The sequence below is a fragment of the Prinia subflava genome, chromosome 8 (genome assembly GCF_021018805.1).
Source record: "Prinia subflava isolate CZ2003 ecotype Zambia chromosome 8, Cam_Psub_1.2, whole genome shotgun sequence".
NCBI lineage: Eukaryota > Metazoa > Chordata > Aves > Passeriformes > Cisticolidae > Prinia > Prinia subflava.
The window spans coordinates 25,410,493-25,423,946 of NC_086254.1; the positions used below are offsets into that span (position 1 = coordinate 25,410,493).

Genomic DNA, 13,454 nt, shown 5'->3' on the forward strand with positions numbered 1-13,454 from the left:
AAGCACAGGTGTCTTTTTTGCCACATGGGACTGTTTCTTATCATGGAAAGACTTCATTGCTTTCATTGCTCCAGTCTCTTGTAATTTTTTTCAGTAGTAATAACAGCAAAGGCAATCATTAATGCTTTGCACTTCCAGGAGGGCTTTATAAATGAGAGGCTTGCAGGTGTTTTTGCCTTGACACCGCTGTTCTCTCACCTGAGCCTTCCTGTTTGGTTCAGAGGAGGCTGCAGGTCTCCAGGTCAGCACAGGAGGAGGCTCCCGGGGGAAGGGCAGCTGTCTGTCTGTCCTAACAAACACAACTCATTTCCTTGGACACTCCAACCTGACTTGTTTTGGCTCTGTCCGGGCAGAGAGTTGATCCTTACTCTACAGAAACCCTTGGGAAGTTGAAAAATATGACAGTGAAGTAACAGCAAAATACAGCACGCGAGGAGGATGAGAAGGAACACTGTATGTGGTGAGGGTTTTTTTCTGTTGTTGCACCAGAAGACGAAAGGTGATAAATTCCTGATCACTCCCTTTTGTGCCTGCACCTGGGCATGCAGCATTAGCGAGGAGGAAGAAAAGACAGCCCTGGGTTGATGAGACACCAGATGTGTGAAAGCAGGGAACGAAACAGCCAAAACGGTGAGAAAGAAATGAAGCAGTGTCGCTCTTTTATTTTTAACTTTTAATGAGGCTGGTGTTAATGCACTGGGGCCTCATTAGCGGCTCTGAAGCCATCTCCGAGCAGCAGCTCTGCCTTTGTTCTTGGTGGACACTGGCGGGGATGTGGTACCGCGGGGCCAGGCACAGCCAGCCCGTGGCACTGGTGACATCTAGAGGACTCCGGGCCAGGCACAGCTCCGTGCAGGGGAAGGATGGGCTCAGCGGCCGGGGGGCATCTCCTGCTGCCCGCTGAGCTCGTCTCACTGGGATGGGGCACAGGAGGACATTGAAAACCTCTCCAGTGTCGCTGTCCCTGAGGAAACGCTCCGCTGGAGTTTCACATTTCATTAACTGAGGGTGAAAACTGCACTGCTGCAGGTAAGGAATAGACCAAACCTGCTTCTTCAGTGCTGGGACTGGCTTATCAGGAGCCTGTGTCTGGGGAAGCTCTGCCACTGTCCCCACAGTGTGTGACACAGAGCACTGCAGCTGCTGTGCTCCGGGAGCATCTCCCCTGTTCCCCTCCCAGGCACTGATGGGATCTTGCCCTGCAAGCAGTGCACAAATAATCAGAATTACAACTACAACTGCAGCTCCTGCGCATCAGTGCCTGTTTCCTGCAGTCCTAATGACAGGCAGGTGTCAGGCAACATGAAAAAACACACAGAGAAGGTGTGAGTGGGAGCTCCAAGTGCTCTGCAGGGCTGCTGCCTCCCAGCTCCTGTGGGAATGTCACTGCAGAACCTCCCTCAGAGCCTGGGTTTGCTCCGTTTGTCCTGGCAGCTCGGGCTCTCCCTTGCTCTGGAGTGTGCTGGCACAGAGGCTCGGTGGCAGAGCTGCCAGGCTGCTCCAGGGCTTGCTGGCAGTGGGGACACCAGCCTTCCCCACATCCCCTGTCCTGCGCAGCCAGAGGTGCTTTCATCTTCTGGGCTTTTTCTTTTTAACCAAGAAAGTAGATCCCTTGTTTCTCTGACATTTTCTCCTTTAAAGCTGCATGAGAACAGTGAAGACTCGCAGGCAAAGTCAGCCTGACCCAGTGCTTCAATGGCAAATATTAAACTGCAGCGCTCAGAGAAATGATGAAATCTCTACTGGTAGAATTTAACAACCTACTTACACTGGAGCCAACCAGGAGAGATTTATAAAGCTGTAAAATAAGCTAATTCTGTTTTAAATTATTTCAGAACCTGAACAGCACAAGCTGTCTTTAAAATCAAAGGGCAAATTTGACATTAAAAAATGAGATTATACATTGTGGCCAAAATTAAATGCTGTTGACCCAGTCATATAACAAATATTTGTGAGAAATAGCAGGGACAAGGATTGCTGGGATTGTTTCCACTCCAAAGAGAAAATTGATGAGTCTCCATTTCTCTCAAGCCTCCAGCCCATGCTATTCTAAAAGTCCTCTTCCACAGCCATCCTGCCATGCCCACGATACCTCCCTGCTGCTTGTTTGCCCTTTCTCTCAATCCCAAAGGGCTGTGGGGACCAGCAGTGCCTGAATCAGCTGGGCCCCACGTTTGCAGAGGGTTTCTCAGAAAACCCCTCGGGCTGCAGAGTCAGGCTTGGGGCTTGCCACAGTTCAGGTTTTAGTCACTCAGAGCAGGGGCCTGTCCCTGCTCCATCCCTGGCAGCGTGTGGCCCTGTCACCCCTTCAGTTCAGCCTCGTGATAATTCCGTGAATCTCCGCTGACACACAGACAGCGTCTGCAGCACGGAGCTGTGACCAGAGCAGGAGCTGGCGGAGCTCCAGGCCGTGCAGTTGTTCCCTGCTCATTACACCAAACGTGCAGTTCTGTCACCCGAACTGTACATCTGAGTAAGCGCTCGCTGCCTCGACTGGAACGCTGTGCTCTCAGTTTACTCGCTTTTTCCAAAGGGTTGTGTGATGTTTTCAGACCCTGATTCAGACATGAGTGTTGGTGTCCTACTGCTTTCATCAGGCACACGGAGCGAGGACCGCGCTCGTAGTGAAGCAACACGGGCTGGATTCAACCTTCTCCTGCACTGGCGCTCCTTGGGGATGCGAGGACAGCCGGGCACGGGAAGGACGATGGCCGGGGATCGCCTGTTCGCAGGGAACGCGGTCATTGCCAGCTGGCTCTGGAGGCTGCCCGCCCTTGCTGCTGCCCGGCGCTGTCTGCCCGTGGCTTATCGCGGGCTGAGCGCGGCTATTGCAGCATCGCCCGCCCCGTCCCTCGCTCCTGCCGCAGGCGCTATCGCAGTGCGTGAAACCACACGGGCTTGTTTTTTCCTACCCGGCTTGATAAGAGCCAACAGATGTCAGTGCAGCCTGAACAACACCGGGCCGGGCTCTGCTCGGGGCTCTGCTCCTGCAGAAACAGCCCCGGGTGGGAGTTCCGCCGTCGGGGATACCTGGGCGAGGGGGAGAGCGGCGCCGGCAGCGGTGTCGGTGTGCCCGGGGAGGCTGCACGGCTAAAAATACCGCCAAGTATTTTTAAAAACACATTCGAGGGTCCTTATAAACACACGGACTTTTGTTGACAGAACAAGACCGCTCATTTATGCTGTGTATTATCCTTGAAAACCTGCTCTGTTTGTGCAGGGAGTCCCATGACAACCTCGGCTTGCTGAGGGTGCCACAATGATCTCAACAACAAATGTGTCCCTTTATCTGCCCGAGAGGGACACAGGGGAAGCAGGAAGTATCTGCAGCCTGTAGGAAAAGCAGTTAAGAAATGGAAATAAGCTGCTTTATCAAAATATTGCTTTGCTGTTTTCACAAGTGCAATCCCAGTGGCTTTCCAGCCCAGCTCTGGGCACTCTTCTGTGGCAGGTTAATGCCAGATATGCGTGTGAAGCTCAGTAAAATCAGTGGAACTGGCTCGATCCTCTGGTTAAGTGATGTCCGAATGGAGGGAATTTGACAATGGGATTTCATCTTTTTGCCATAAATATGTTTCCAGGTAACAGCTCTAGGACAGAGAAGGCCCCTCTAGGGAAACTCACATATGGTTTGTTACTAGGGGGGAAAAAAGAGTGAAAGTATTTTGATATTCCTGAAGGCAAACTGGGGCATGAAGCCACAAACCGAGATAGGCAGGGGAAAACCAGCCATTAAGATAGCCAAGAGGAAAGGTAGCAAGTTTTATTGTATTTGAGAGTGAAAAGTTTGTACTTTGGAGCTTGGATGGTGGCAGTGGCTGGTTCTGTGCCTGGTCTTCTATCCCTCACTGCATTGTCAGGACCAGAGAGAAGACAAATGGATCAGGGGATGAAAGTTCTCATGGAAGTCTCACATCTGCACAAAATTAATCAGGGTATTAATAAGTTATGCTGCTACACACCACACACAGTGAAGTGCAGAGCTTTGCTCCTGGAGTCCAGGACCTCTCCCTGTGGCTGCTGGGAACCAAGATGGACTGGAAAGGTGTCAGTCAGAACTGGCATTTAGGGCAGGACATTGTCCCCTCCCCAGCTGTATCTACACGCTCCAGTCTCTCCAAATAAAGACTTTGCCTTTTTTGTACTTGGAATGGTTTTGAACATCCCAGATGGAGGTGGCTTTGCTCAGCCCATGCCCCGTGAGCCCAGGTGGAAGCTGAAAGCTGCTGTGCAGTAACAGCAACACAGCTGCTGGCCATGTCTTCAGTCCCTTTGCCATGGCTAGAAGCACCAATACCTCTTATCATTTTATATCTGAGATACATTTCAAATGGGGCTAATTCTGCCTATCGTGCCTTATCTGTGCATCATGATGTTTACTTTACAGATGAGCCACCTTTTAGATTAAGAGATGTGATGAGGCCAGTGACGGTGGCTTTGTGGTTATAGGTACCAGGAGCTCTTGATTTTCAGACTTCAGAAAGAAAATTTAACAGTTGAGATTGATATTTAAACAATTAGGAATCCATGATTGAAATTAGCCACTTAGCCACCATTTTCTATCTAAACTACAATGCAGGAAACAGAGAACTGATAGCAAAATAAGAGTTAAGTGAAGGAAACAACCAACAGCAAAGACCAGATAGAATCCACTTCAGCTAAAACTAATGGGAAACTCTCACAGTCTGTAGTAGGTTTTCAGTTATACAAATCCTACAAATGTAGATTCTTCTCCTTATGCCCTAAAAGCCTTGTTATGTAAATGAGTGGCAGGATTTATTTTCAGGGGTGCTCAGCCCTCTTTGCTGCTCCAGCCAGACTGTGCACAGCAGCCTCAGGGCTAAGCCTTTACCCAGATGTCTTTAACCACCGTGCCAGCTACAGCCACCTCCAGTGGAAAAGCTGAGTGCAAACTGGGGCCCCAGAGAGTGGCTGCCTGTGGGAGGGCAGTGCCAGCAGCGGGGCTGACACGTGCTGCTGTGCACCAAGAAATGGGGCTGGTACACACGGATCACTTACTCTAACAGAGGTGGGAGTCTGAGTTCAATCCATCAGTTTCCCTCCCAAGGTTACAAATAAACGCAAATTTTACGCATCTATATTTCTCTTGCTGTCATATTTCCTAGTGTTGATCCAAGGGTTTTTTTGCTTATGTGTCCATGTCTCTTCTTTTAACACTGCAGTCTCACAGTTGTTGCCTCTTTTCTTCCTTAATATTTTTTTTGCATTCTCAGATGGCCCATTCTGCTTTTTAACCTCTCCATCTTTCTCCCCACCATTGCAGATGGTAGAAACAACAGAATAAAAACACAGAGATCTGCAGTCCAGTGCTCAGGAAAAGACAACTATTCCCTTCCTCCCTCCTGAGAGCTGGGGAGAGGCTGATCTTGGAGGTAATTTCCTCTCCTGTCTTTGAAACAGTGTGTGATTTCAAAAAACTGCCAGTCTGTGTCATGCAGTCTTTACCCAGGTGAAACATGTGACTTTACTCTTGCTGTCACTTTTTGGCACTAACTAGAACTGGTGTGAGCAGGGAAGTGATGAACTGTGCCTGGCATTGTTAACAGCTGGAATTCAAGTAATTACATCTGTGCTGCAACCATGGGCAGGGCCACAGCCAGGGCTACAGCAGGATGTGAAACTTCTGATTTCCTGAAACATAATTTTAAGTTTTATGAGTTATTCTAGGGGTTTGGAATAATAGGATGAGGAGAAGCCTGTTTTCCACTTTGGAACCCTACTTCATTTTCAGATTTCTGCTTCAGAGGATGGACACGACAGCCATGGTAAGCTTGGGGTTCTTTGCCAAACCTGGCACCTGCACTGGCAAAGTTTTTAGAGTTTCAAAGTTTTCAACCAAACCAGGACAGGCTGACTTTAAACTTGTCTTGCTGTGAATTGTACCAGCAGGAAAACTCTGCTTGCCTACCCCCAGAGCCAGGAGAACAAATTTATAGGCTGAATGTTCCTACTAGTTTGTCATTCTAGTTTTTGGGTTTGTTTGTCATCTTCACAGTCCTCAAAAGAGCTCTTCTTCTTTTTGGCAGGTGGCACATGGACAGATCCCCACAAACCATCCTGTTTCAAAGAACTGTCCTGTCTGTAAATACAAGATTTGTCTCATCTCAGTGTCTCTCCAAAAAGTACAGGAAGAGAAAGAAAACTATTAATAATCTTCTAGGCTGACCTTTACATTTTCTTGTTATGTTACATTCTCAGGGGTGTGTTCACCAGAAGAGCAAACTCTGGGTCCCAAAGGAGCAGGCATTACAACAGTGGAGACAGAATGAGTCATGTGGGCATCTCGAGCCTGATGTGAGATGGATTTATTCCTGCAACAGGCAGCAACCACTGCCGAATCCTGGGCTAGAAGTGATGTGCAAAGTGAACTTCCCTGCCGTGTAGTGATTTCATTCTTACACTTACTAATTGCTGTACCAATTGCAGGAGATTTTGACAGATGAATTTGCATCAAGAAGACACCTAACTTGTGAGCAAGCACCGAGAGGAGAAATGGAGATTTCAGTGAGAACCACACGGGCTTTTTGCAGAGGACAGGCTACAGCACAGAGAGCTGGTTGGAAAGCTTCAGTTCCAGAGTGCAGGATGTGTGGCCAGGCCCCAGAGAGCATTAGTCATCTCATAAGTGAACGCTCAGAGCTGGCCGGAGATGAGTACAAAATACAGCATGACAAAGCTGGCAGTGCTGTGCTCAGCCCGTGCTGCCAGGGAAGGGGGTACGGCCACAGCCACCACCATCACCCCAGGCCAGGTAAACTGAGAGGACTGAGGAGCTGAATGTGAGGTTTGTTGGCAGAAGGCAGCTGTGGTGCACTCAGAGGAAGTTCATCAGTAACTTCTCCACTGGCTGACGGCACTGGCAGAAAATAACAAGAAGTCAATGACAAATATGTTTGTGGCAGGAAGTGAATTAAAAATGGAGCATGAAAATGGCACAGGGCTTGGTGTCCTTCTCTCCAGCGGGCTCAGGTGTTGTGTGCAGGAGCTGAGGCGCAGTGTCCGAAGCGGACACGAGCTCTCCGTGGGGCTCTCCCTGGCACCGCAGCATCCTCACCATGGGATGTCGGCTCAGGTCCCGACCTGGCAAAAGCCGGGGTGAAACGTCAAACCCGCGGCGGCTCCGGTGGTCTGGGGTGCGGGGAATGGCAAGCGCTGACCCCCGGCTCTCCCCGCAGGTCCCCGCCGGCCCCGGGACGCGACCCGCGCTCTGTGGGGGGGGCGCGGGGGCCGCTCCCCTCAGGGCCGGCGCTGCGGCGGGGGCCGCTTTCCAGAGAATACGGTAAACATGTCCGCATCACGTGCGGCCGCTCCCGCCGGCCGCGGCGCGGGACCGGCCGGGAGGGCGGGACGGGACGGGACCCGCGCTCCGCCGGCCGAGCGGGGCCGCTTTAAGAGGCCGCCGGGCGCCGCCGCCTCGCCCTGCCCGCCCCGGCGGAGAGCGATGCCCGCGGCGCCGTAGGGCGGGCGGCTCCGGCACCATGGGGCTGTGCTACAGCCTGCGCTCCCGCCTGGCCGCCGCGCACCCCTCCGCGCCCTACGGCAGCCGCGGCGAGCCGGACACCCCCGCGGCGGCGGAGCACGGGGACCCGCAGGTGCGGCACCGGCTGCGGCAGGACCTGGTGGCCAAGGAGCGGGCGGACAAGAAGCGGAGCAAGAGCATCGACAAGACGCTGAAGGCGGAGAAGCGCGAGTACAAGCAGACGCACCGGCTGCTGCTGCTGGGTGAGCGGGGCGGCGCAGCCCGGCGCGGTTCGGTTCGGCCCGGCAGGTGCGGGGCCCGAGGCCGCTGCCGGTGCCCGAGCGGGCGGAGGGGGCGGCGGCCGCGGGGGCACCGGGGCGGGGCGGGAGCGCACGTGGCGGCGGCGCCGGGCGGGGGCTCCGGAGGCTCGGCGGGGCTGCGGCAGCGCGGGGGGAACGGGGCCGGGATGTGCCGTGCCCGGCCGGGGCTGCCGGGGCCGGGGGGGTTCGTGCCCGGCCGCGCCTGGCGCTGTGTGCGGCAGGAGCCGGCCCGAGCGAAGGAGCGGCCGCGCCCCCGTGAAGGTGATGCTCCAGAACGGGGCCGCGGCCGCCTGTCCCCACGCCGGCTGCGGGACCGCGGCGGCAGCGGCGGGGGCTGAGCGGGGGCGGCCGTGCCGTGCGGAGGGAGCCCGAGTTTTGTGCGTGCCGGAGAGATTTGCCGCTGTCCGCCGCTCCGCATCCCCGAACGCACAGCGCGGGGATGCAGCCTCGGGCAGTGCGGCTCCGTCCGGCGCTGCCCCGTGCACCAGCCCTCGTCCCCTGCGCGGGGAGCAGCCCTCGTCCCCTGCGCGGGGAGCAGCCCTCGTCCCCTGCGTGGGGAGCAGCCCTCGTCCCCTGCGCGGGGAGCAGCCCTCGTCCCCTGCAGGCGCAGGGCTCACGGGCAGGGATGCTCCTGCACGGTGACAGCACCGGCACTGCCCTCCCGAGAGGTGCCCTATGGAAAGGCACTTTAGTTATTCAATTGTGTGATGTCTGAGCTCGTGTAGTACACGACCCCAACCCAAACAGGATTAGAAAGTCATGTATTGGCCTTCAGGTAAGTCGAATGAGGCTGGAAGTGTCTCTACTCCTCCTCCCCCCAGTGCAATGCAGGTGGAATACAGGTTACCCTGAGCATCTTGGAATATCAGAGAATATTTTCAAATGTTCACAGATAATATAAGCGCCTCTTGCCCTTGGAGTGTGCGTGGTTCTACAGGGCATAAACAGCAAAATTTGGCCTTCATCTTATTGGTTCTATATGTGTAATAGAGGAGCAGAATTTTAAGGAGCTTTAGAAAACAATATTGGACCTAGTTTTCTGCATCTTGGTGGTAAAAGCTTTTATTCCAGAAGCAGAGCTTCTTCTGATGTGGTTGCAGCTTTACTGATGCAAGTCAGTTCATAAAGGTGTCCCTCCTTCTCATGGGAAGGGGGTTGAGCAACACTTGTGGGAAGAGTAAAGCTCATGTGCTGTGGCTGTTGGTAAGGAATCACACCTCTACCCGACGTGCATTCCTTTCAAGCACACCGTGCCTGTAGGTGTGTTATCGCTTGGTGTTTGGTTTTAATTTATTTCCAGTTTGTTCTGTAGTGAACAAGTGTGAGAAGGAGGAGCCGTGAGAACTTTCCTTTCTTTGTAGATTAAATAAGTCAGAAAAAAAATCCAACAGCAGGGCTAGTTTTGATGTTAATCTGCAAGCCGTTAAGTCATAAAGGCTATCTGCTACTGTAGGCAGTATTTCAGTTGCCTGGCTTTTAATAAAGAGCTGGGTTTTGCTGCAATGACATTGAACACTGTGTGAGTTAAACAACACATCTGAGTGGTTTGGAGTTGTCTATGGTAAAGCCAACAGAGCTTTCTTTGTCGAAATACTGATTTATAAATCTGATGGATATGAGTCAGTGTTATGCTGGCAGTCGTTTATTATATTTCAGCCTGGACTTGAATAGCAGGAAGTCACTTCTTGGCCCTCTTGTAAATCTTGGGATGCCTAAGAGACCCATTTCCCTGCTCCTTGCACAGGGACTGTCAGTTTTCCAGTTAGCTTCCTTCCCTTGCTGCTTCTCCCCTGCATCCCACTCTCACTGTTCCTTTGCGAATTTTCTGTTTCTAAACTGGAATATGAAGTTTGGGGTACATGTGGTGATCCTTCATGCACCTGAGCAGGTATTGCTGCCACAGCTGAGTGTGTCTGTGCTGAGGTTGCTTAGGGATTGCACTCACAAATGGAGCAGGAGGGTGATGTTGGATGCAGGGGCAGGATCATCCAGCTGGGGTTTAAAGCTGCAGCTGAGTCTTTCTCAAAGGAATGAGTTAGGGTGGGGGAAAAGTGCAGAGCTAGGAATGTCTCCTCTCTTGGGCTGAAGCTCGATAGCAAAAGCTGCAGTAGATACTTGGAGTTTCTCACTTGTGTTCCCAATTTTTGGGCTGATGTGCTCCTATAGGAGTGCATCGCTGACATGGACAGCGAAGGACACCAGGCAGGGGTGCCAGCTCCTTCTTTGAGAGTGACACATTTTAAATCAAAACTGCTCTGATGTTTCAGGTCTGTCCTGTCCCCAAGGCTAAATTTCTTGTAACACAGGGCTGCAGTAGCTCATGCTCTTCCCAGGGCTGTGCTGGGAATGTGGAGTGTTCCTTCCTATGGCTGGGCTGCACAGGGCACAGGGAGTGCACGAAGTCACTGTGCTGTGTGGTTTGGTGTTGTAGTGTGTGTGTAACTTACGTGTCTTTTACTCCCAGTATCACTCAGGTTATGCTCTTCAACACAGCTGATACTTATGTTCCCACATTGTAGTTCCTTTTTTTTGGAAGGACAAGTTCATAATTTCATCTGGGTGCTCAGGGGTGTGCAGTGTAGTTACTTTGTGGACAGCTTTACACCATTAATTGATTTAGGTTTCTTTAATAATTTTTTCAGGCCTTTTTCATCACCACTATTGTAATAAGATAAAATCTCAAGACCTGGAACTTCTCTTAATTTCAGTAGAGCAAAGATCTTGCATCTGCACTGTTTTGGAGGCAATAATCTGACTTTGTACTTGCAGCAGAGTAGTGGGAGGTTTTTTGCTCTGTTTTTGTGAGATGCTCAACCAGGTGTAATCTTACTGGATTTTGTTTAGTGAACTGTACAAGTCACAACTTCAAGATTACAATCACTGTTATGCTGGCAACATAGTGTGAGTTCAGTGATACTACTGGGAATAGGAGGTGATTTTTCATTGTATGGTTTTGTTGTTGTTTTGTTTTTTTTTTTTTTTTTTTTTGGAGAACAATCCTGGCTCCAAAAGTGAAAGTCTGTGGTTATGAGGGAAAGGATTTTAAACTTTGTTATAAAACAATTCCGCTACCCATGTGCTTTCTTACTGGTGACAGTAATAAGGGTTTTCCTCTATCTTTTTTTTTTTCCTTTCAAAGACTTGAAAGTATGAGTCTGGTTTGTTATAAGAGAATGAACTTGGGCTGGTCCCCTCTCAGTGCTTTGTCAATCTCTGTGTACTTGGCTTTTTCACTCTCTCAGGCTGAACTCTTGCCTATGTAAAAAGCACTTGTAGCTTATTCCCATCTTGGAAAGGAACTGGATATTAATATATGAATAGAGATATATGCACTTATCATCCTAAATATTTATATTAAACTACAGCTTATAAAATAACAACTGTTCTGATTCTTCCCTACATCAGTGCTTAAGTAAAAATGGTTTTAACAGACATATTTATACTGGTGCTAATATGAATATAGGGTATGCAAATGGGAAAGTTTTTATGGGGAAATATATTATACAGAAGAAAAACACAGTTTAAAAAGCTGGGAAATACCAGCGTGAAGACTGACCACAGTCACCCTCTCTGTGTGTGCTGCATGGTGAGCCCCTGGCTGCCATATAATTAAAGACTGTCTTGTATGGTTTACATTGTATTTTTTTCCACAGGGCTGGTACTTCATTCAGGGCACAAGATGGATGTTGTGCAGTGAATGAGCAGCTATTCAATATTCTTATCCTCCTCATACAATGTGTCACCCTGTGCCCTATTTGCAACTCTCCATCCCTACCCTGTGCTGAATAAAGAACTGTTGAACTCTTCGTGCTGTAGCACTGATCACTGCAGGGGCTGAATGCTTCACAAATGTCAGTGCATGGCACTGCTGTGAAATGAGGTGGTATCCTCCTCCTTTTGTGGATGCTGGAGAGGGAAATGCCACCAAAGACTAAAGCTGAAATTGTCCAGAGGCGCCACGGATTTTATATGCCCCATCTTTGCCAAACACTAATTTTAATCCATAGTACCCAACTTTTTTTTTGTTGATTTGTTTGGGTTTTTTTTTTTGGCAAATACTTTCAGTATTTTGATCATGGACCTCATTGTTGTGAACACTCAGCACTTTTGCAAAGTGAGATTTAGGTGCTGTGAGTGCAGCCCAGGAGTGAGAACACAGCTGGTTGTCCCTGCTGGAAGCTGTGTGCTGCTCGGGGCAGCCCTGGGGCACACTGCAGCATGTAATGGCAAACCCCACAAAATACCCTTCTCTTGGGGTGATTCCCTATCTTGCTGACCCACAGGGAGGTGATTATCTTGGCACTGCTTCTCTTGGAATGGTATGGGAGAGGAAGACACCCAGTTATAAAGACAGGCATGTGCTCAAGCACTTGACAAAATTCCATCTTGTTGACAAGATTTTAATTCCCTTGCAACTAGTTTGTTTCTTGTGCCCCATGGTATTATGAGCTGCAAGGGAGGGCACACACCCTGCTGAAAAGCATGCTATCCTTATCAGAAGATCATGTAAAAGATGTACAGGACAAAATAGACTAAAAATGTAGAGAGAATCTTTGTCCTGGTGCTTCCTAATTCTCAAGAACAAAATTTTGCACACTAAACATCTTATACCAAGTTGGGATTAAATTTCCCCTCTAAGAAAAGCAGAAATAGGACAAAAAAAATCCTAGAGAATGCCTGTGATGTGTGTATCTTGTAGCAGCAGGCACACGGTGGTACCAGCTGGAAAGGCAGCAGTGTGCACTTCTCCAAATGGACTGTCCGTAGTGAAGGAATTACAATATTTTATAATTGGGCTCCCAGTAATTACCAGACACTACAAGAACACTTGGGACATGGGAATCTCTGTGGTTTCCATCTGTCCAGTGCAGACATGACAATCCTGCTGTGGACAGCAAGGAGGTGGAATGCTAATTATGGATCTTCCTCTGCAATGAAGAGCCTCTGCAAGAGGAGCCCTACTCAGTTCCCACTGCTGTACCCAAAAAGTGATGCCTTTTCAGTTCATAAATGGAGATCTTCTGGACTGGAATATATTCACCCCAAACAAAAATAACCGGGAAGCTTTGCAAACTTTAAGAAAGCTTTATCCAGTGTGCAAGCAATGCTGGCTGCACCTGTGATGTGATTTGTGATCAACTGCTAAATCTCAGAACAACTTCGTGTCCTCAGTAGTGGCACCTCTATGCTTTAGATCACTTAGTAAAGTAATTTCTCTCCTGCTCTCATTTTAAATTTCATAGGAGGGGGAGAGGCAAGCTATTTCTCATTTCCTGCTCTGTTTTGTTCTGTTTTGTTTTGGTTGGTTTTGTTTTTGTTTGGCTTTTTTCCTTGAGAGCTCCTGATAGTGACTTTCCTCCACATAAACAAAAAGATCATTAGTCTCAGGCAGACACATGATGTGGAGAGCTTCAGCCAGCATATTTGAAGTTTGCCAAAGTTTGAGCTGCTTCAAACAGGGTCTGGCAGGGGAAGGTGTCTGAAAATCTGGAGCTGCACTGCTCTGAGTGTGTGAGAATGGAGGGCTGCTAATGCTGTGTGAGGCAAGGTGGATGTTCCCTACAGGGATCTGAACTGCAAACTAATGACTTTCACAGTTGTAGCTAATGCTGCAGGGTGCATATGTAAGCATGAATTTTTGTGGGAAGGGCGTG

At 49.9% G+C, this 13,454-nt stretch overlaps 1 protein-coding gene across 1 annotated transcript in view; it reads left to right on the forward strand.

The window, feature by feature from the left end:
* The first annotated feature begins 7,139 nt into the window (after positions 1-7,139).
* GNAS (GNAS complex locus) overlaps positions 7,140-13,454 on the forward strand; it is a 131,714-nt gene continuing 125,399 nt past the window's right edge. Inside the window, exon 1 of the mRNA XM_063404247.1 lies at positions 7,140-7,743. Coding sequence (XP_063260317.1) covers positions 7,500-7,743 — 244 coding nt within the window. The 5' untranslated portion in view covers positions 7,140-7,499. The remainder of the gene's footprint in view (positions 7,744-13,454) is intronic.